The 22,995-nt window shown below is 54.6% G+C and overlaps 1 protein-coding gene across 1 annotated transcript in view; it reads left to right on the top strand.

Moving 5' to 3' along the window:
* The window catches only part of RPTOR (regulatory associated protein of MTOR complex 1), a 101,881-nt gene that overhangs the window by 69,380 nt on the left and 9,506 nt on the right, over positions 1 to 22,995 (top strand). Inside the window, exons 22-30 of the mRNA XM_058817064.1 lie at positions 2,570 to 2,673; positions 3,446 to 3,620; positions 4,398 to 4,508; positions 9,336 to 9,441; positions 11,241 to 11,355; positions 11,767 to 11,891; positions 13,662 to 13,766; positions 15,714 to 15,761; positions 22,780 to 22,886. Coding sequence (XP_058673047.1) covers positions 2,570 to 2,673; positions 3,446 to 3,620; positions 4,398 to 4,508; positions 9,336 to 9,441; positions 11,241 to 11,355; positions 11,767 to 11,891; positions 13,662 to 13,766; positions 15,714 to 15,761; positions 22,780 to 22,886 — 996 coding nt within the window. The remainder of the gene's footprint in view (positions 1 to 2,569; positions 2,674 to 3,445; positions 3,621 to 4,397; positions 4,509 to 9,335; positions 9,442 to 11,240; positions 11,356 to 11,766; positions 11,892 to 13,661; positions 13,767 to 15,713; positions 15,762 to 22,779; positions 22,887 to 22,995) is intronic.

The raw sequence follows: 22,995 nt of genomic DNA, 5'->3' as shown, positions 1-22,995 counted from the left end.
GAGATGTTGCTCCTGCTGTTAAAAGGGACATAAAGAGGAAGCAGATCTGCTTTTCTTGACCCAAATGCGTTCTCAGGAGTTGCTCCCTGGCCAGTGGAGGGGTGGGTCAGTGTCAGCACTGGTGTCCACGCTGCTGTGCCAGCAGGAGCTGTGACCATTGTGCTGTCACATCCCTGGGGAGGGCTGATGGGGGTTCTGTGCTGGCTCTGACACGGGAGGGCCTGGCTGTGCTGTGCTGACCCAAGCCCAGAGCTCTGGGACTCTGCATCTCACCCTGCACGGCTGGGCCAGCTGCTCTGCCCCTGCTTCCTAAGGCAACAGCTCTTCCAGCAGCCTTGGAAAACAGGAAGCATTCCCACTGACAAGGGCTGGATCTGGGGATGCTTCAGGGAACAAAATTGTTTGTTCTCCTTTGCCTTAGCCCCAAGTGCCCTAAGGACAGCGTCGCTCCTGGGTCGTGCTGTGCATGTGGGGGCTTTGCTTTGGCCAGCACCACCCGCCTTGGGTGGCTTCTGACGAGGCTTTGTGATGGAACCAAACCCCCAGACACAGCAAACAGGCTGTGAGCTGCTCAGCACAGGGGGCTGTGAGGCTCAGACCCTGCCCTGGCTGTTCCCAGTCCCATTCTGGCCATGCCATGAGCAGTGCTGCGGGAGCACGAGAGCTCGAGGCTCTGTGGGAGCTCAGGCAGGAGCTGGCCAGTGTCTGGTGCAAATCAGTGACAATTAAATCCTTGCTAAGTGTGTCCTGAGACCTATCCTTCGTGCTGCTGGAGCTTGCTGGGTGTGGAAGGGAGCTCTGGACGTGGGCACTGCTCCTCCCCGGTGTGTGCATTGCTGCCCACTCAGGGGCTGAATTTTACCAGTGAATGCAAACAAAAATTGTTTTCCTTGCTTAAACAAAAATACTGCCTCAGGTGATGTAAAACACTTGAATGTTCCAGGGGTTTCATATTTTGGTTTAATTACTGTAAAATTCAGGGAAGGAGAGGCTTTATTTTGGAGCTGGGCCAGCTCAGGTTTTTTTCCATTGGCAGAGCTGAGCAGAACCCAGCTCAGGTCTGGGGGGCCTGGCTGGGGCTGGGGGCTTCAGTAGCAAACTCTCCATGGGGTTCCACATCTGGAGAGTGCTGGGGGACTAAAGATTGCAGAGCCATGGAATGGCTTGGTGGGAAGGGACCTTAAAGCCCATCCTAGGGCAGGGACACCCCCGCTGTCCCAGGGTGCTCCAAGCCCCATCCAGCCTGGCCTTGGGCACTGCCAGGGATCCAGGGGCAGCCCCAGCTGCTCTGGGCACCTGTGCCAGGGCCTGCCCACCCTCCCAGGACAGAGTTTCTCCTGACTGTCCCATCCCAGCCCCTCTGGAGACATCCAAAGTGACACTTTGCTGTGTCACCTGCTCCAGCTGGCCCTGCCCTGGCAGAGCTGTGACCTGGGTGATGTGCAGAGGTCCCTCCCAGGCCCAGTGCTCTGTGATTGTGTGATTGCAGTTCTCAAAGGAGAGCAGCGTGTCCTGCTCAGGATTTTCCTGGAGCCAGGGCCGTGGGTCTGTTCCTCCAGAAGGGCTCAGGGCTGTGCTGGGTGTGAGCAGCCGGTGTGTGGGCAGCCCAGGCGTGCAGCCTTCCTGCAGGAGCTGCTGCTGCTCTGTTCCCTGGCCTCATTAGGCACTGCTGGGCCCCTCCCAGCCTGTGCTGCCCTGCCTTTGGTGGTGATGGTGCACATGGGAATGGAGCAGTTCCCCTTCCCGGCCTGAGCCTTGGAAAACGCCCAGCCCTGCTTTTGTGAGCACCGAAACAAACAGCAAGGGCCCAGGCCTCAGTGTGGGCCTCCAGAGACTTGCTGAAATCAAAAAATAGTAAGAGGAAGGTTTGCTTCAGCCCAGGCTGCTCTGTCCAGGTGTTTTTAATGGAAAGCTTGAGACTGAATCACAGAATCATTTAGGCTGGAAAAGCCCTCTGAGCCCATCCAGTCCAAGCATTCCCTCAGCACTGCCAGGGCCACCATGACCATGTCCCCAAGTGCCACATCCCTGTTAAATCCCTCCAGGGTGGGGACTCCAGCACTGCCCTGGGCTGGAGAGCCCTTCCAGGGAAGGAATCTTCCCCAATGTCCAACCTGACCCTCCCCTAGCACAACTTGAGGCCGTTTCCTCTTGCCCTGTTGTCCCCTGGGAGCAGAGCCCAGCTGCCCTCTCCTGTCAGGGCATTGTGCAGAGCCAGATCCCCCTTGATCCTCCTTTCCTCCAGGCTCAGAACGTGCTTTATGATTTATGGTCATGGTGTGAGGGCCAGCCTGGTGGCTGTGGGGGCACTGAGGGGGCCCAGGCCGTGCCCCTGCCCTGTGTTTGGGGTGCAGGGCAGGTCCTGGCTGCAGCCAGAGGCACTCTGGGGTAATGCTCCTGCCTGAGCCAGCAGTGGGAGCAGCTGGTGCTGGGGGCAGCTGGGGGCTTTGTTCTGCCCCCCGGCCATAGGGAGCTCCCTCCCTGCCCTGGCTGTACCAGGGCCGTGCCAGGGCCGTGCCGGGCCATGCCAGGCCGTGCCAGCTGCTCAGGCCCCCCGTGTTCTCCCCAGGCCACGGTGAACGCTCGCCCCCAGCGCATCCTGGACACCTCCTCGCTGACCCAGTCGGCCCCTGCCAGCCCCACCAACAAGGGGATGCACATCCACCAAGTGGGGTAAGTGCAGCCCGGCCTTCCAGCACCTTCTGGGGCTGGGCTGGGTGCTCCCTGCCCTGCCCCATCCCGGGAGCTGCCCAGGGACTGGGAATTGGGAATGAGGAGGGAAAGCTCTGGGAAAAGGGGGGAGTTTCTGCCTGTTTTCCTTTAGGGCAAAGAGTAACAAGCCCACTGGGTACCAGCTGAACTGAAAGGAGGAGCTGCTGCTTGGCTGCTTTCACCTTCCCTGAGCTGTGGTGCCCAAATTCCCAGTGACGTCTGAGCTGTGCCTGCTGCACTTGGAGCTGATAAAAGCTGGGGTTAACTGATGGACAAATCACCTGCCTGAGCTGCAGGGAAACAGAGAGTGCTGGGGGCAAAGTGGGGGCTGAGAATGGGAATATTGCCCAAAACACCTCTCCAAGAGAAAACAGCACACGTTAGATCTGCTGGTTCCATACCCAGTGTGCACCAATGAGATGCCAACAGAGGGCCCAGCTTAAATTCAAATGGTTTTGAATGGTTTTGAATTCAGTCCCTGGTCAGGGTGACTTAGGTCAGGCATCACAGATTCCCAGAACATTGAGGTTCATCCCCTCAGGGTGCAGCTGGCACAGACAGAGTTCTCTCTTGGTTTGGGGTGGGTTTGGCCTTTGGAGCTGTGATGTTTCTCCAGAGGAGGCACCACAGCGAAACACAAACCTTGTGAGGAGGAAACAAAGTGAAAATGACATAATGCACAGCAAATCCCATGTGCAGCGATACCCAAAGCCTGTCCCTGCTCTGTCCTCAGAGGGTCCCCTCCCACCACGAGCACCAGCAGCTCCAGCCTGACCAACGAGGTGCCCAAGCCGGCGGTGAGCCGGGAGCTGCAGCGCCCCAGCGTCACCAACGTGGGCGTCCAGTACACCCCCCACTCCCACCAGTTCCCCAGGACAAGGAAGATGTTCGACAAAGGCCCAGAGCAGGTAAGGAGGCTGCTCTGACAGCCTCTCCCCACTGGGGTTTGTCCCACTTTCTGCTGGTTGCGGTTTATTTCTGTGCATCCCTCGTTTGCTTCCAGCTGCTGCTAATCCAGGTTGGCTGCCTCTAAGCAGCCAAATAAAAATTGATTAATTTATTTTCTTCAGGATAAATTGTGTTTTACAGCTTTTGATAGGGCATTATTCACTTCTGCCACTAAGCAGTGTGTCTAATCAGAGTCCATGGCTTAGTGTTCTGTAAACATTCGTGTGCCTGAGTGACACCCCAGAGGCAGATCCCTGCCCTCAGGGCTCTCCAGCCCCAGCAGCAGCAACACCTTCCTTCTCTGGGCTTTGGCAGCACCAGGATTGTATTTCTGAAAGCTGAAACCTGAGGGAGAGGAGCAGCTTTTCCCTTTTCCCTTGGGGTGTCCTGTGCTGTGAGACAGACACTCATCCACCTTGGCACCAGCTGTGTCTGGATCCCGAGTCATCCTCACTGCTTCCCACACCCCATCCCTGGGACAGAACTGCTGCTGGGACCTGCCTGAGGTGCCATGGGGCTGCTCCAGCCCAGATCCTGCAGCTGAGGGAGCGTGCACCTTTGCAAGGAGTGACCATAACCCTGACCAGATGTGCAGAGCGACCATAACCCCAATCCCAGAGCTGGGTGTGCAGAGTTCCCTGTCCTGGGCAATGTGTTTGAGGGGTTGGTGCCTGTCTGGGGCAGGGGGTGTCCCTGGGGTGTCCCTGCAGGGGCTGAGCCCTGTCCCCTCCCCACAGACAGCTGATGATGCTGATGATGGCGTGGGACACAAGAGCTTCATCTCGGCCGCGGTGCAGACGGGGTTCTGCGACTGGAGCGCCAAGTACTTCGCCCAGCCCGTGATGAAGGTAACCCTGCTGGGCTCTGCCAGCCTGCCCTGCCTCCCTTCCCTTCCTGGGGAGGCAGAGGAGTGGATCTCCTTCTATCCTGCTGCTCCTGTCAGTGACAGTGAACAGAGTGGCAGAAAAGTTAATCCACAAACAGCAGAGGTTTATGTCCAGAAGGAGACAGAGGAGTCCTTTGACTTTATTCCAATAAAGGGAAAGGCCATGGGACATTCCCCTGGAGTCTCTCCAATTTTTGGAGCATGCAGCCTCCTTTTTAGCCCAATTTCCCAACCTCATTTCCCTTCTCTCTTTCCCCATTTCTGAGGTGCTTGAGAGGTTCAGACTTCCTAAAACACCTCACACCAAAGATTGCCCTCTAATGTACAACCTTCCCTTTTAATTTTTAATTCTTGTGGAATTCAGGGTTTTTTATTCCTCATTGTTTCTTTCATCTTTCAATGCCTAATTTCATTTGTCAGCAACCCTAAAGTTTATTTGTACAAGCAAATATCTTTTTCCATTCATCAGTCAGTGGAATCCTTCCCATTGTTTCTTGTATCTCCCAGTGCTGGTTTTATCTATGTTTGTAAAGACAAATCTGCCATTCCTCTCAAGAGGGAGCACAAGGGTCGCTGAGGGTGGGACAGGCAGAGCCCATGGGGGGAAAGCTCAGCTCCCCATGGAGCACAGCCCACAAAAACCAAAGGAATGAGGAGAGGTTCTGTGTCAGACCCCCAGCTTTGCGTGGCTGCACTGCAGAGTTGTTCATCTGAAATGCTGTGCTTCTCTGCGTATAGAGCATTGCATTATGGCTAAAATGAGTTGGTTTTTAAAGTAAATTAATGGAATAATGAAGGCCCTATTTCCCAGAAAGGGCAGTGAGAGGCTGGACAGTGAGAGATGCTGTTTTCTCTCTGAGCTGGCTGCGGTAGAAGAGGCAGAGCAGTGGTGGGGAGGCTGCCCTGGGGCAGGACAGACCCTCTGCCCCCCTCGGGTGGGGTTTGGGAGCTGTGCTCTGCTCCAACATTGACACCTTTAACTCACACAGGAGAAAATGAGAATGGCTGCATGCCCAGAGTGCCTGGGGAGGCTTGGGGTGCATTATTGTTGGGGTTTCAAGTCTAAAATAATGTAAGAATTTGTGTTAAAGCAAAGAATAAGGGTGATAATGATAAATTTACATCCAGGTCTCTTTAGAAGTGATTTGTTTGGGTAACTAAATTCTCTCTGTGTGAAGTGAGAGAGAAACTGAAACCTTGTTCCAGGAAAAACTCAAACCAGAGCTCTTAAGAGATGGGCAAAGATATCAGTGACTGGAAGGAGAAGCTGTTAAATTCCCAGAATGTTTTAGCTGCTAAATTCCCAGAATGTCTCGTTCAGCCAGAGCTCAGGTTTCAGGTTCACGTATGAAACAGAAGGAGCAGTAAATCTCCCTCATTAAAGGCAGCTTCCAGGTGCTCGGGGAGTCTCAGGGAGCCCAGAGGTGTCAGGGCTCGGAGCTGCATCTCTGGCATGGAGGGGTTGCCGTGGGCAGGGACGGTGCCAGGCTCCATCGGTGCCCTCGCAGGGTGTTTGTGTCCCGGCAGTGCTGCTGAGATAACGGGGAAATGGTTTTAGTGCTGCCTGCTCCGAGGGGCTGAGCCATCGCGCGGAGCTTCAGCTGCTGGGCTGGGATAATTGCCCGGGTTTAGGGCTATCAGAGCAGGGCAGGCTCTGCATTTCCAGAGGGAATCGCCAGGGAAGCATTGCCTGACACTTCCTGAGCTGCTGGGAAATTCTGAAATTCCCAGTTCTGAAATTCCCTCTCTGCTGAAACCACCCAGGAATTCCTCAGGGCACATCTAGGGTGTGGGGCTGAGTTGGCCAAGCTTCCACCTGGGCTTCTTCTCCCCTGTGAAATTCTGAAATTCTCTCTCTGCTGAACCATCCGGTAATTCCTCAGGGCACATCTGGGCCGTGGGGCTGGGCTGCCTGGCCAAGCTTCCACCAGGGCATCTTCTCCCCAAGATGAGCTTCAGAGCCTTGATTCAACCCAGACCAGGGCACAGGAGGAGGAAGATGATGTCTGAGCTCTTAGTTCTTATTAAAATCATTTGTCTGCTCCCTAAGAAAACTCTTCCCAGGGAAGAGGGGGGTCTTTATTAATAGAATAAATCAGATTAGGCAGCCAGGTACGGGCAGGGGCAGTGGGGACATGGGGAGCTCTGTGGAGGAGTGGCTTTACTACTGCTTCCTGCACATTAAATAGACTAAATTGCTTCAGGGGAGGCAATAAAGAACGTGGAGCGTTCCTGTACTAATTCACAGCAGCCAGGGAGAGGAGAGGCATGGGAAGGGGAATTTCTGCTCTGTGTGTCCCAGCCCTGGCTCTGGAGGAGCTTCTGAGCTGGGAATTCCAGCTGGTGAGTTCTGGGTGAAGCTTGGAGAGCACAAAATTTGTGTTTTCTAATGACACAAGGGAGAGCTTTGATCTCCCTGTTACTTCTACAGTGTTGGAAGGCCAAAGAGAGGGAGTTTCCTGCAGGTGTTCCCTGTCCTGACAGGGGATTGTAGCTGATTTTGGGGCTGGGCTGGCTGCTCTGTGTGCAGGCACTGCAGAGTTTCTCTGAGAACTTTCCCTGGGGTTTCTTGGCTGGAAGTCAGGAGTGACAGCTCGGGTGTGCCTGAGTTTCCATGGAGTCCCTGTTCCTGCAGCAACAGGGAACAGTCCTGCCTGGTGGCTGCTGCCTTTTGGGAGCTTCAGCCTCAGGAAAAAGGCAGAGAGAGAAGAGCACCAAGTGCTGATGGAGAAATGACATTGATGCTTCATTCCAGCCGTTCCTTTGGAGCTGCTGCCTGCCTTCATAAACAGGGAAAGACAAGACAACTGTTCCTGTAATGAATAAACATAAAATGACTGTGAGTGCATCTTTAGTCATATTTAATTGATGAATTTAGTTTTGCTTCATGGACCTTGCCCTGAGAATGCTCTCACTGGAAAGACTGAGGGATTAATTTCCAGTGTAAATCAGGGGCCCTGTTTCAAGCCATCAGTCCAGGTTTGATTTATTGATTATCTAATCAAATGAACGGAGAGAGGAAAAGCTGCCCTGGAAATGCTCCCTGTGCCAGGAGGAGCAGGTCCCTGCCCAGCTCTGGGCTCTGCAGAAGCTTTTGCTCTTCCTGCAGCCCCTGGTGGCTCAGGGCTGTGCTGGGAGCCACGGGGTGCAGGAAAGCCTCGGTGCCAGCTGTCAGGAAGTCCCGAGGCAGGGAGAGCAGAGCCAGCATCTGTTGTTTGCAGGGCTGGCAGAACATGCAGGCAGGAGCTGGGAAGGATCCTGGAAGGTGAGAATTACATAAGCAGCCCTCCCTGCTCAGCCCTCCCTGCTGCTGCGCTCTGCCTTGGCCCTGGGTGCTGGGAGGGGAGGGGGATCCTGCACTGCTGCAGGGATGGGAGCCAGGGAGAGCTGCATTGACCTCTGGGGCTCGTGCCAAGGGCTCCCTGCTCCCCTCCTGGCTCCCACTGAGCTCAGAGAGGGAAACCTCTGCCGGGAGGGTTCGGCAGCTGCTCCCTGCGTGGGGGAAGGATCAGTCATGGTCCCCATCCTGCGGCTGGAGCGTGGCCAGAGCTGGCCTTGGTGTTTCCATGGATCCTCCCTCCCCCCTGGCAGGATTGTGCCCAGAGCCACACAGGTGGGTGGGTGTGGGGGCCAGGACAGCCCTCACCTGCCTGCTCTTACCCTGCCCTGCTGTGCCAAGGCTCTTTCTTGGGCTTGCTTTAATTTATTCCCAGAGAAGCTGGGTTTTCATTAAGGTGTAGGTGTCATCTCTCCCCTCTCAAATTCCTTTGATGTATTTTAGCTCAGGTTTGTTTATTGCTTTTCATTAGGGGTCGTTTGTCATTGCTTGTCTAATAGGTGTTGTGCTGAAATGAAGTGCTTTTTTCTTTGCCAGGAGGAAAGGTGGAGGGTGGGCTTCTTATTTTTTATTTATTTTACAGAAGCAGAAGTCCAACTCAGTAGCAGCAGTTTTCCAAAGGATAGCATTGTTTGAAGGCAGTGTTTGTAATAGTGACAGATGATTTAAGGACTTTCTTACAGGGTTTTTTGTGGGGAATTTGTCTTCCTTCTCCAAGAGTTACTCCTTTGGAGCAGCCAGCACCAAAGGAAGCTGGATCAGAACCCTGTGGCTCAGCTCCTTAATTGATCCAAGGATGGTTCTGGAGAAGGGAATCTTGGATAATTTTTAAAGTATGAAAAATGCCTCATACATATCTCCTGCCATGGTTTGGGGTGAGATCTCAGGAGTTTATTCCTGAATAATGTGGGAATAGCCATGGTGGGAGCAGCACTGGGGCTGGCCCCGTGCCTGGAGCACAGGTTTTGTAGGGGAGCCATGGAGTGCTGAAACCTGGAGCTGTGGGTGTGAATAAATATCATCAAATGGCTCAGGGTGGCTGTGACTGCAGGGCCACTCTCCAGTTTCAGGGGGAATTTTGTGTATAACCAAAGCCAGGTGACACAGGGGCATCGTTTTCAGACCAGGGAACCAGAACAGGGCTGTTCCTGGTAAATGGTGGTGGGAACCTGAGCATCCCGGGGATTTGGAAATGTGGCCATGCCCTGCTCGGCCAGCAGCCCTTGATTAGCAGGAAAAGAAAGATTTCAGTGTGTTCTGAGCTGGCTGCACAGGGCTGGGCTCCCTCTTTGATCTCGGCTTGCCGCGTGATGCTGAGGAGCGCAGGGAGAGGAATCTGTGCTGTACCCAGACCAGACCCACAGCGCTCAGAGGGGACAGGAGGGACGGTGGCATCACCCAGCCAGTTCCTGGGGGTCACAGCTCCTGTGTGTGTGTGTCCCTGTGCCGCAGATCCCCGAGGAGCACGACCTGGAGAGCCAGATCCGCAAGGAGCGGGAGTGGCGCTTCCTGCGCAACGCGCGCGTCAGGAAACAGGCGCAGAAGATCATCCAGAAGGGTGAGTGCTGGGGCTGGGAGCCCCAGTTAGCCCTGGGCCCAATTAGGGATGGCCCCCTGCAGCCCCTCAGCTGGTGAGAGCAAGGCAGGTGCTGCTGCTGCTGCTGCTGCTGCAGGTGTTTCTTACCTGCTGCAGGTGTTCCCTGCTGCTGCTGCAGGTGTTCTGCTGCTGCAGGTGTGTCCCAGCTGCTCCTGCTGCTGGTGTTCCCATCTCCTGCAGGTGTTCCCTGCTCCTGCAGGTGTTTCCCACCTTCTGCAGGTGTTTCCCTGCTCTGCAGGTGTTTCCATTTGCTGCCCCACCTCTCTGCTCTCAGCTGCTGGCTTTGGTCACCAGCTCAGCCTCTGCTTTTAAGGGGATGGAGGGTGCAATGCTGGAGGGTCAAATCCAGAGCTGCAGGCTCAGGGTTTCTGGGACAGACATGGTCAGGAGACACCTCAGGGATGTCTCTCACCTTCCCTGCTCTGCTGAGCTCTGTGAGTGCTGGTTTGCCCTTTGCACCCCATTTTATTTGGGGTATTTGTGTGTGTGCTGCTCCCAACATGCCCCAGGTCTGTGCTGCATCAGCAGGAGCTCCCCAGGAACCTGGGGCTGAATCTCTGGGGCTCTCTGACGCAGCTTTGGGCTGGAATCCTCTCAGCACAGGAATTTATTCGAGTAAAGTGGAGCCTAATGAGGCTTCCTGAGGAATTTGCATTGCTCAGATTTTCCCTGCCCTGAGCAGCAGAGGCTGGGGAGCCTCAGTTCCAGCAGCTCCTGGTGCCTCCCCAGGGCATTCCCAGAGCAGGGCTGGGGGCTGCTCCTCCCACGGATGCTCCTGGAGGCACACAGGGCTGCAAACCCCAGTGTGCTCAAGGAAAAGGGCCCAGGGCTCAGCCCTGTCACTGGGGGGCTGCTCCTGGGAGTGCAGTGTGGAGCTTCACACCAGGAATCTGCAGAATATCATCAGCCAGAGAAATGCAGCAATGATCCCAGAGCCCAGGAGATGGCCTGGGAGATCTGATGGAATACAAAGAAGGGGATTTTTCATGCTTGCCTGGAGAAGTTAAATCTCTTTCTAGACAGTGTTCATATTTGGTTGCTTGACCTGAGTGACTGAAATGCCACTATTCATTAAAAAAATAATGAAAACGTAAAATATTAAAAAGAATTAAAATAGACTCACAAGCTTTTAATGAAAATTAGATTCAATGGATGCATTCTAAAACAAACTCGGGTTGAATGGATGTCTCCTGGGCTTAGGGGTTTGTGTGATGAATTCAGAGAGTGCCAGAACCCAGCAGTGCTGGGGTCCCTGCACTGTTTGTGAATAGCAAACTGCTCTGAAGACAAGATAGGAAAAGTCTTTACCCATCATTTTAAGGTCTCCATGGAAAATACATTTTTCATTTGCAAATTAACCTAAAATTTAAGGGGACTCAAAGGGAAGGTTAAATAAATAATCCACAAGCTACAGTGAAATGCTGTATCTTAAACTGAAAAAAAAAAAAAAAAAGGCATTTAGTTTGTATTTTAGGTAAATGGTGTTGGTTTTTCCCTGCACACAAACTGGCATTTCCCTGGGTGTGGCTGGGCTTTTCTCTTTGCTTGCAGCGTGTGACAAACCCTCTTTGAAGGATGAAGGGTCTGTCACCACAGTTCTTGGTTTATGCCTCAAGAGCTGAGACAACTGGGGGTCTGAGAAACCGCTGGGAGGGCTGGGGAGGGTTCCTGGTGGGAACTGGGGTGAGTTCCTGGTGGCACTGGGAGCTGGGGCTCTGCAGACCATTCCTGGTGTGAGCTGAGCTGCTGCTGTCCCCCAGGCATCTCCCGGCTGGACGATCAGATCTTCCTCAACAGGAACCCAGGCGTGCCCTCCGTGGTGAAATTCCACCCCTTCACCCCCTGCATCGCTGTGGCTGACAAGGACAGCATCTGGTGAGGGCTGGGGACGTGGGACAGCAGCTCTGAGGGCTGGGAGTCACAGCAGGGACAGCTGTGCCCCTGTCCTGGCTCTCTCAGCAGCTGGAGGTGTTGAGATCCTGCCCTGGCAGGGTGGGCAGGCCCTGGCACAGGTGCCCAGAGCTGCCCCTGGATCCCTGGCAGTGCCCAAGGCCAGGCTGGACACTGGGGATTGGACACCCTGGGACAGTTGGGGTGTCCCTGCCATGGCAGGGGTGACACTGGGTGGGCTTTGAGGTCATTCCAATCCGAACCATTCCACGATTCTGTGATGTGTTATTAATCCAACCATGCCAAACTGCAAAGGAGACATCCCAGACTGGGTAAGGAGTGCATCTCTACAGCTGGCACAGAGAGCTGGAAGCTCAGTGTTTGTTCCTCCCACAGCTTCTGGGACTGGGAGAAAGGGGAGAAGCTGGATTACTTCCACAACGGGAACCCCCGGTACACGCGGATCACGGCCATGGAGTACCTGAACGGGCAGGACTGCTCCCTGCTGCTCACTGCCACAGGTGAGGGACACTCTGTACAGCACACCGTGTCCCACGGGGGGCTGGGGACACTGCCAGCCCAGCTGAGCTGCTCTGGACCCTGCTCTGTCCCCTCCCATCTGCTCCCAGCCCAATCTTCCCCCCGTGTGGTTATTAATTGTTGTGGATCTCCAGGACAAGGTGAGAGATGAGAATTGAATCCAAGTTCTTAGAAGGCTGATTTATTATATTATGATATTCTACTGTATTCTATTCTATTCTGTTCTATTCTATGAAAATGATCTACTAAAACTATGCTAAAGAAAGAGAAAGGAGCCATCAGAAGGCTAGAAAAGAATGAATAATAAAAACCCATGACAGACCAGAGTCCGACACAGCTGGAACTGGGATTGGTCATTAAGTAAAAACAATTGACATGGAGCTAATCAGAGATGCTTTAGAGGGTAAGCACCCTCCAAACCACATTCCAGAGGGACAAAACATGGAGAAGCTGAAGCTTCCCAGCTTTCCAGGAGAAGGAATCCTGGCAAAGGGATTTTTCAGAGGATATCACAGTGACAGCCCTGCACTGACCTCCTGCTCTCAGCTCACACTCTGAGGATTTCCAGGCTCACACTTGCAGGATCTTCCTGGCAGTGCTGAAACCTCTCAAGCAGAGTTTCCAAGGACTGACCAGTCCAACACTTGCTGAAGCCATTCCCACCTGAGTGTCTTGCCTGTCACTGCAAGGCTGTGGTCACCCCTGCTGTGGCACACCTGGAGAAAGGTGGTTTCAGCTGGATAAAGGCGATTTCAGCTGGATAAAGGCGATTTCAGCTGGATAAAGGTGATTCCAGCTGGATAAAGGTGATTTCAGCTGGGGAAAGGTGGTTTCAGCTGGGGAAAGGTGATTTCAGCTGGGGAAAGGTGGTTTCACTGGATAAAGGTGATTTCAGCTGGAGAAAGGTGATTCCAGCTGGATAAAGGTGATTTCAGCTGGATAAAGGTGATTTCACTGGATAAAGCTGCTGCCCAGAGCTGAAAATGCAGCAGCAAAGCACAGGAGCTGCAGTTCTGTTCCTTGAGCAGGCAGGGCTCAGCCTCAGCACCAAAGCCCCCAGGTGGTTCTGGGTTTCCCTCCAGTCCCTGTCTCACCTGGGCAGGGGCTGCAGGAGGAGATCTTGGCCAGAGGCTCTGCAGAGCTGTGAGTCAGATCTGCTCCTCTCCCAAGGAACCATTCCAACCTGGCACTCAGAGTGTTTTCAGCAGCTCCTCCTGCTCAGCTGCACAGGTTGGGTGGAATTAAGGGAGGGGGAAGGGGATCTGAGAGAGCCTTCAGGACATATTTCTTTCAATTTATTGATTCTCAGCACAAAAGTTTCACAGATGGGGAGCAAATTGAAAAAAATACACAATGTTCTTGAAAGATTTGCTGCTGATGGGCTGGGCTTTGATGCTGCTGCCTCTGTGGGGCTGTTCTGTGTTGAGTGGGTACTTGTGTGGCCCTCGGCACCAATCCAGAGATGAATCCTGCAGAAAATGAATGTCAAGGAAATGGAGAGACTCTGAATGTCAGGTGTTGTTCAAGGGAGGAGAAAAGCTCTTCCAGAACAGCTCCAGCAGAACAAAGCCTGAGGTTCTGTGGATGTAAATTAGAGAGGGAAAACAACCCCAACAGAAAGTGTTCAAGTGACACTCTGGGCTTTGGGGTCTGTGTGACTTCAGCTCTGCTTCTCCTCTCCTTCCTGGAGCACAAGGGGCTGCAGCACCAGCAGTGACTTTGCTTTGTGTTCTTTCCCTGTGCTCCCCCAGACGATGGTGCCATCAGGGTGTGGAAGAACTTTGCAGACCTGGAGAAGAACCCAGAGATGGTGACAGCCTGGCAGGGGCTGTCAGACATGCTGCCAACCACACGAGGTGGGTGCCACTGAGCTTTCTGTGGGGGAAAAGCTGAAAATCATCCTCGGTGCAGCTTCGTGGGTGGCACCTGTGACCTCCTTTAGCCCCAGCTCCCATTCTGGCTCCTGTTCTCCCCTGGTTATTGTGGGTCAGGAGGGGGCAGGGGGACGTGTGCTCTAAATCTGGCACGTGCAGAAGGACAGCACAGTGAGACATTGGCCTGCTTGGAGTGCCAGGAAAGCTGGGCAGAAAAGGGTGTAAAAAGGAGCACTGGCATCCAGCCACACGTGGGATGAAGCCAGAAAAGCAGTTGGTGTAACCCTGAAATCTGTTTTAGGACATTTCAGGAGGTTTTAGGACATTTCAGGAGGTTTTAGGATATTAAAGGAGGTTCTAGGATGTTAAAGGAGGTTTTTGGATGTTAAAGGATGTTTTGGGATATTAAGGGAGGTTTAGGATGTTAAAGGAGGTTTTGGGATATTAAGGGAGGTTTAGGATGTTAAAGGAGGTTTTGGGATATTAAAGGAGGTTTTAGGACATTAAAGGAGGTTTTGCAGCATTCCAGGAGCGGGTGTTCCTCCTTCCCAGACCCCACCAGGTGCTAATGCTGCAATTCTCTGTCACTTGAGCATTGCTAATCAAGGCTGCAGCTTTCCCTGGCTGTGCTGTGGCTCAGTCAGGGATTGATGAGGAGGTGCTGAGGAGGCCCATGCTGTGCAGGAGGTCACATGGGATGACCACCATCATTCATCCTGACCTTAAACGCTGACAGTTCTCATTTCTGAGCTGATGTGTTCATGCCAGGAGCCTGACCCAGCCCTTCCAGCTCTTCAGTGCATTTCTCTGCTGAGAGAGCTCCGGGAGCTGCCTGCTTCCATCTGCCAGAACAGGACTGGGGAAACTTTTCAATCTCTTCTCTTTAGCATTGGGTTTTTCCCCTTGGCTTTTCTTTCCTTTGTGGACTGAAGCAGTCTGGGGCCTGTTTTCTTTTGCCTTGCACCTTCCCAGCACACTGGGCAGCAGAGCAGGACAGAGCTGTTTGTGGAGAGAGAAATAAATGTAGCCACTTCAAAAGAGCTGAAGTGGAGCAGGTCCCTGTGGAGATGGATGAGAGCCCTCAGAGTCATCTGTGCCAAGCCCACAGCTGGTCCAGCCCTGCCTCACAGAGCTCAGGATGCATTTTGGAGCTGCACAGCTCAGGAGTTTTACTGGAGTTTGTTTGCTCCGCTGTTGATTTCCTCCCTCCTCTCTCAGCTTCTCCCCTGTGCCACAATGTCACACTCACCTCTGAGCTGCACTTTGGAACAGCCAGAACTGGACTTTGGGGCCATTTCCACTCTCAGAGAAGGAGAAGGGAATGTGTAATACCTGAATTCATCTTCTGGGAGGGGCAGCAGCACGGGGCAGGCACAGAACTGGCACAGGCAGGCACAGAACTGGCACAGAGCTGGCACAGGCAGGCACAGAACTGGCACAGAAATGGCACAGAACTGGCACAGGCAGGCACAGAGCTGGCACAGAGCTGGCACAGGCAGGCACAGAGCTGGCACAGGCAGGCACAGAACTGGCACAGAAATGGCATATCCATCTCCTCTGGGAGGGCAGAGCTGGGCTGGCACAGCTGCTTCCCTGCTGCCCTCCCAGCTCTGGGCACACAAACCCTGAGCCATCCAGCAGCCCCAAGCTCCCGGGATCTCCCTGTCTGTCTGTCTGTCTGTCCTGGCCGTGCTGGGAGCAGCCCCAGCCCCAGCAGGGCTCCTTGCTGTGTGCTCCTGCTGCCCTCCCAAAATTGCTGTGCTGCAGGGAGGGAGGGAGCCATGGGCTGCTCTGGCTGCTGCTGCTGCTTCTCTTTCACGTTCCTCCATTGGAGCTGCTGTTTCTGGTCCCTGTTTGAGGCTGGGCTCTGCTCTGGCTGGCCCTGAGCAGCACCCCTGACCCTGTCTGTCTGTCTGTCTGTCTCCACAGGTCTGGCCCGCAGGGTGTCCATCTACCTGGACAGAAGCAAGCAGGGAGGTGAGTGCTGCTGTTCCCTGTGCTCAGGGGGGTGGACAGAGCTCTCTGGGGTAGCTGGGTGGGATTTGCTGTGCTTTGAGGGGTCTCTGGGTTCCTGTGGAAAGGAGGTGCTGGGGTTTATTTGTGAGGATCCTGTGGAAAGGCTGGCTGGGGTTTATTTGTGAGGATCCCGTGGAAAGGAGGTGCTGGGGTTTATCACAGGGTGCCCAGAGCAGCCCCTGGATCGCTGGCAGTGCCCAATGCCAGCATGGGAGCAGCCTGGGACAGAGGGAGGTGTCCCTGCCATGGCAGGGGTGGCACTGATGGGCTGTGCCCAGCCCCAATCCTTCTGGGATTCTGGGACTGTGACAAATGTCACAAACCCCACTCTGCTGCATGGAGGGAAGGTGGGGGAGCCCCCAGCCTTGTCCCACAGGATCTGCAGGCTCTGTGAGGCTCTGGATGCTGGCTGGGTCCCACGGGGGTGGGCAGCAGATGGTGGATGTGTCAGGGCATCCCTGGTGCCGGGGGTGTCACCTCAGGATGTTCATCAATGATTGATCTTTGGTGACTGATCAGGGCTGGCTGTGTCTGCGCTGATTCATCAGCCAGGCCCCTGCCAGGGGCTGATTCAGAGCTCCTCAGTGCACTTCAGCACATCCCTGTGCTCTGGGAGCTGGGGCAGAGCTGGGCAGAGCTGATGTGTGGCTGCTGCTGCTGTGCCTGGTGCTGGAATTGCCCAGGCAAGGCTAAAATTAGCAGGGCTTGGCTGCAGGGAATCCCTGGGCAGGAGCAGGAGCAGGGAATTCCAGAGCAGGAGCTGGTTCAGGAATCCCTGAGCAGGAGCAGGTTCAGGGAATTCCAGAGCAGGAGCAGGTTCAGGAATCCCTGGGCAGGAGCAGGTTCAGGGAATCCCTGGGCAGGAGCAGGTTCAGGGAATTCCAGAGCAGGAGCAGGTTCAGGAATCCCTGGGCAGGAGCAGGTTCAGGGAATTCCAGAGCAGGAGCAGGTTCAGGGAATTCCAGAGCAGGAGCAGGTTCAGGAATCCCTGGGCAGGAGCAGGTTCAGGGAATTCCAGAGCAGGAGCAGGTTCAGGGAATCCCTGGGCAGGAGCAGGTTCAGGGAATCCCTGGGCAGGAGCAGGTTCAGGGAATTCCAGAGCAGGAGCAGGTTCAGGGAATTCCAGAGCAGGAGCAGGTTCAGGGAATCCCTGGGCAGGAGCAGGTTCAGGGAATTCCAAAGCAGGAGCAGGTTCAGGGAATTCCAGAGCAGGAGCAGGTTCAGGGAATCCCTGGGCAGGAGCAGGTTCAGGGAATCCCTGGGCAGGAGCAGGTTCAGGGAATTCCAGAGCAATCCATGCAGCTGCTGCAGGGCCAGGGCAGCCCCTGCTCAGGGCAGGGCAGGGCCATGAACTCTTCTGCAGCTGCCTCTGCCCTCTTGGTGACAAGGGCAGCCCCAGCATTCCCCCTTCCCTCTGGAGAGCTGTGAAAATGTGTGGAATTGGTGCTCTCTTGGCAGCAAAGTAATAAAAGTGTGTGGAATTGGTGCTCTCCTGGCAGCATCAGCAATGCTTGGGTCCTGCCCCAGCCCTGGAAGTGCCCCAGGCCGGGCTGGATGGGGGACAGGGGGACAGGAGGGACAGGGGGACAGCTCCAGCCTGCTGCAGGAGCTGGTCAAGGCATCAGGCTCAGGCTCATCCTGAGAGCAGGGGGCAGAGAGAGCAGCAGGAGCCCCCATCAGCAGGGAGGGCTGGCACAGCTCTGGTCGGATTGTTTGATGGCAATAAATTCCCTGGAGAAATGGCAGCTCCAGGGGTTTGTGTTCTCTTAATTGAATTCCCAGCATCCCAGCTCCTGCTGTCCCTCGCTGCAGAGCCTTGGCAGGAGGAGGGGGACACTTTTTGAGAGGATGTTGTAGAAATTAATGAGGAGTGAGGTCATCCAAGCCTCCCACTGCTTCCTGGAAATTGAAGCAGGGATGTGCTTCACTGCTCAGCCGGGAGGGCCCGTGATTAAAAATGATCACTCAGAGCCCAGGATGCTTTGTGTGGTGTTCCATGGATATTCCTGACTCCTCTGAAATGCCAAGGGCAGCCTGGCCACGCTCCCTGGCATTCAGGGCAGTGCAGATGTTGGGAATGCAGCTGCTCTCACCACATGGTACTGGAGGGTATCCATGGAATTGTCCCCTCCAGGCAAACATCTCTGGCTCAGGGACAATGCTGAGGGAGCAGCCAAGGGCAGTTCTACCTGCATTTACAGCCAAGGGCAGTTCTACCTGCAGGAGCAACTGCTGGTGTGGATAAACTCAGCCATACAAAACTGCCTTTAAAAGGCTCAAAAACAAGCAAACAAAAACCCAAACCAAAAAACACCAACACTTCCACCACAGCCATTTAAAAACTCCTTTCCCTGAGCTGTGGAGGATTTGCTGCTCATTATCTAAGAACAAAATATCCCTTAGGGGAAAGCTGTGCTCTGAGCTGCTGATGCATTGCAGCAGTGCAGGGCTGGGAGCAGCAGCATTCCAGCAGCACTGTCCCGTGCCAGGGGCTGTGCCAGCTCTGCCCTGTGCCAGCTCTGCCCTGTATGCTGCTCTCAGCAGCTGGGACAGTGACAGGGCAGGCAGAGCCAGATCTGGGGCTGGGCAGGAGCTCAGAGGTGCAGGAGCATCTCAGTGAGGAGCAGCTCAGGTGTTCAGGTACAGGAGGATCTCAGTGAGGAGCAGCTCAGGTGTTCAGGGATGCAGGAGGAGCTCAGTGAGGAGCAGCTCAGGTGTTCAGGGATGCAGGAGGAGCTCAGTGAGGAGCAGCTCAGGTGTTCAGGTACAGGAGGAGCTCAGTGAGGAGCAGCTCAGGTGTTCAGGTACAGGAGGAGCTCAGTGAGGAGCAGCTCAGGTGTTCAGGTACAGGAGGAGCTCAGTGAGCAGCAGCTCAGGTGTTCAGGTACAGGAGGAGCTCAGTGAGCAGCAGCTCAGGTGTTCAGGTACAGGAGGAGCTCAGTGAGCAGCAGCTCAGGTGTTCAGGGGTACAGGAGGAGCTCAGTGAGGAGCAGCTCAGGTGCTCAGGTACAGGAGGAGCTCAGTGAGCAGCAGCTCAGGTGTTCAGGTACAGGAGGAGCTCAGTGAGCAGCAGCTCAGGTGTTCAGGTACAGGAGGAGCTCAGTGAGGAGCAGCTCAGGTGCTCAGGTACAGGAGGAGCTCAGTGAGCAGCAGCTCAGGTGTTCAGGTACAGGAGGAGCTCGGTGAGGAGCAGCTCAGGTGTTCAGGGGTACAGGAGGAGCTCAGTGAGGAGCAGCTCAGGTGCTCAGGTACAGGAGGAGCTCAGTGAGCAGCAGCTCAGGTGCCAAGCCCAGCAGCCAGAGCCCTGTGGGTGGGCTGCAGGCTCAGTTGTAGCATCCTGGAGTAGGACCTCTGTTAATTAAAAAGGAAATGATCATTAGTATTCAATCCCACGTTCCCTCCTCATCCCAAAGTGCTCTGAATTGAGCATGGAAACATGAGCCAATCCTGGATCATCTCTGCCATGCTTGTACGTAGAAATAGTTCAGCTATTTCTGTCCCACTCCATACTGTGAGTGCCAGCTCTGGATGGAACATTTCACAGTCAGAGGAAGCTTTCCTTCCCCTCACACACTTCCAAGTGACTGACATTTCTGTGCGAGGGCTTTTCTGCTCCTCACACAGCCTGGAGTTGTGCTTCAGCACTCCCAGTTCATCCCATTTTGGCCAGGGCACACTGGGGAGCACCGGGAGCAGAGCCCCCAGCCCAGGCCAGCACCCACCACCTCCATCCTTGCTTTGGGTGATCCAAATCCTGCTCCTGCCTCTTCCAGGGACCACAAACTGAGCTGAACTGTTTAAGTTTTAATAAGGAAGGCAGGAAATGCAGGGTCTCCAGGCACACCATAGGCAGCTCCATCCCTGAAGTGTCCCTGGCCAGGCTGGAGCACCCTGGGGAAGTGGTGCCATGGTATGAGGTGGATTGAGGTGGTTGTGAAGGCCCCTTCCAGCCCAAACCATTCCAGGATTCCACCATCATCTCCCTCCTTTTATTCCAGCCTTGTCCTTTCCATCTGCTTGTCTCTCATGGCAGCCTTGGTGTAATCCCTGTGGAGCCTCTTCCCTCAGTGAGACCTTCCCTGCCCATCTGTGTGTCCTTCCTTGCTGGGTATCCTCAGGGACAAATCCTGACAGGCACAGTGAGAGAGGCACCAGAGATGGCAGCTCTGCCCCCAAAAATGCCAACTCTGTCCCCAAAAATGCCAACTCTGCCCCCAAAAATGCCAACTCTGCTCCCCTTCCCTGTGCCCCTGCCCAGAGCAGCCCCTGGCAGCACAGCTGGGCAGGACCTGGTGCTGCTCACAAGGAAACCTTTTCCTCAAGCTGGGAAATGTTCCTGGGAGCTCCACAGCTCCCCAGGGATGGGCATGGCCAGATCCATCTCAGCTCCACGTTTCTGCTGTCACATGGGCCCTGAGCAGGTGACAAATGCAAACCCTTCAGGGTGTTCATCGTCCCCAGCACTGCCTGCCTGTTCTGCTGCCTCCGCAGCCCTGGCAGCTGCCAGCACAGTCCCTGGGGCTGGGATAGAGGTGCAGGCTCCCAGAACAATCCCTGGGGCTGGGATAGAGGTGCAGGGCTGGGATAGAGGTGCAGGCTCCCAGAACAATCCCTGGGGCTGGGATAGAGGTGCAGGCTCCCAGAACAATCCCTGGGGCTGGGATAAAGGCCCAGGCTCCCAGAACAATCCCTGGGGCTGGGATAGAGGTCCAGGTTCCCAGAACAATCCATGGGGCTGGGATAAAGGTGCAGGCTCCCAGGCAGGCTGCAGGACAATCCATGGGGCTGGGATAAAGGTCCAGGCTCCCAGGACAATCCATGGGGCTGGGATAGAGGTGCAGGCTCCCAGAACAATCCCTGGGGCTGGGATAAAGGTGCAGGCTCCCAGGTCAGCCCAGATCCCTGCAGTGAGGTGAGGAGCTCCCAGTGAACATCACTTGTGGGACTCCACAAAATCAGAGGGTTTTGGGAAAGGTGCAAAAAGCAGGCCCCCAGATACAGCAGAACTGTGGTTAGAGGTAAGCAGCAGCCATGAGACTGGTCAGCAGAAAAATTATTTAAACTGTAGAAAAAGCAAAGGCAAATGGAACAATGGTCTGTGCATTAGCGCTTGTCTGAATAGCTCTCTAAGCTGCAGAAAGTTTATCTAGCAAGATATTAGGAAGGTTGAAGCTTGATAATGGAGCTCTGTGCGTTGTGTTTTAAGGCTCACAAGCAGGTATTGTATTTGAAATAAGCAAGCATTGTTTAACCAAAGGTACATGTGCTTATAGTGGTTGGATAGAGCTACTGTCAATGTGCTTTTGCTGTGTGTGATTGGGCAAGAAGCTTATAAAGTGAGTTGTAACATTAAGTTTTTTGCCTAGATTGTGAGCTGCTGACATCTTCCCATTGTCACAATCATGTAATGAGACTGATGCTGGAAAATAAAACAGCTCAAGGCAGGTTCCTCAGCAGCCCCATCTCATTCATGTCTGTAAATAACCCCCTGCCAGCATCAATCAGTGACCCCCTGGATGGGGCAGGACCAGGAATCCACCCAGATGTGGTGTTCAGGGAGGAGACAGGGGCAGTGTTTCTGTGGGGCTGCAGAACGAGGTCATTGCATCACCTGGAGCAGAACTGGGTGTTCAGAGGATGAGCTGCTGTTCCCTTTGTGCTCTGGATGTTCTGGTACAAGGCACTGGTGGTGGCCCCGTGGTGACAAAGGAGCCCCTTGGGGCAGCCTGGTGTCCTGTGGGGATGGTTCCTGCAGCAGACCCAGACAAAGCACGTTTGTGCCTCGTGGAACAGCTCATTGTGGGGTGAGACCCCGGGATGGAGGCACTGAGGGTGCTGGGGCAGGAGCTGCAGCCCTGCATTGCAGAGGGCTCTGCCTCCAGCTCTGGGTGCTTATGAAACGCTGCTCAGCACCACAGACCAGGGCTGGCATCGAGGGGAGGGTGGGATGCTGCTCTGGGAGGCTGGGGTGATGCTCAGAGGCAGGAATGATGTTCTGAGGGGCAGGAATGCTGCTCTGAGGCAGGAATTCTGGTCTGAGGGGCTGGGATGCTGCTCTGGGAGGCTGCTCTGAGGGGCAGGGATGCTGTTCTGAGACACTGGGATGATGCTCCAAGGCTGGAATTCTGCTCTGAGAAGCTGGGATGCTCCTCTAGGAGACAGAAATTCCTGCTTTGAGAAGCAGGAATGCTGCTCTGAGAAGAAGGAATGATGCTCTGAGGGACAGGAATGATTCTGTATGAGGCTGGGACGATGCTGTTGTGTGAGGCAGGAATTCTGCCTCACAGGGGCTGGAGACAGACACCAGTCCTGGAGTTCTTCTCTGGTTCCCTCCTGTGGTGCTCCCGGGGTTTTGTTTGTGTTTCTAACGTGGTGTGGATGGGACCTGGTGCTGAACATTTTGTTCCCGAGACCTCTCAGCTTCTCAGGAGGAAAAAAATCCTAAGGAAAGGATTTTCATAAAAAGATGTCTGTGACAGGAGCTGCTGACTGAGTCTCAGCTGGAGCTGTGTGGGGTGTGTGTGTGTGTAATTCTGTGTGAGGTGTGTGTGTAATTCTGTGTGTGTGTGTAATTCTGTGTGAGGTGTGTGTGTAATTCTGTGTGTGTGTGTAATTCTGTGTGTGTGTGTAATTCTGTGTGTGGGGTGTGTGTGTGTGAGGTGTGTGTGTCTCTGTGTGTCTGTGTCTCTGTGTCTTTGTGGTGTGTGTGTGTGTGTAATTCTGTGTCTGTGTGTGTGAGGTGTGTGTGTGTAATTCTGTATGTGTGTGTGTAATTCTGTATCTGTGTGTCTCTGTGTGAGAGGTGTGTGTGTGTATAATTCTGTGTGTGTAATTCTGTGTGTGTGTGTGTGTGTGTGAGGTGTGTGTGTGTAATTGTGCATTCCTCTGGCGCTGGCAGTGCCCGGCACACCCTGGTGCCCTGCAGGGCTGCAGCTGTGCCCGTGCTGGCGCTGAGTGCCCCTGCCTTGCTGTGTGCCAGGAGCAGGGATGGTGGTGGACTGGGAGCAGGAGACCGGGCTGCTGATGACCTCTGGGGACGTGAGGATCATCCGCATCTGGGACACGGACCGCGAGATGAAAGTCCAGGTAACGCACACCTGCCTGCTCGTGCAGCCCTTCCCAGCCATGAGCTGCTGGGAGTGCTCTGTGAGGAGCTCCTGGAGCCCCTGCCTCCCTGCCCCAGGTCCCGTTCCCA

This window comes from Ammospiza caudacuta, chromosome 19, assembly GCF_027887145.1.
Source record: "Ammospiza caudacuta isolate bAmmCau1 chromosome 19, bAmmCau1.pri, whole genome shotgun sequence".
In the NCBI taxonomy this organism is placed as follows: domain Eukaryota; kingdom Metazoa; phylum Chordata; class Aves; order Passeriformes; family Passerellidae; genus Ammospiza; species Ammospiza caudacuta.
The sequence above is the reverse complement of the archived record's forward strand: the minus strand, read 5'-3'. Positions and strand labels throughout refer to the sequence as shown.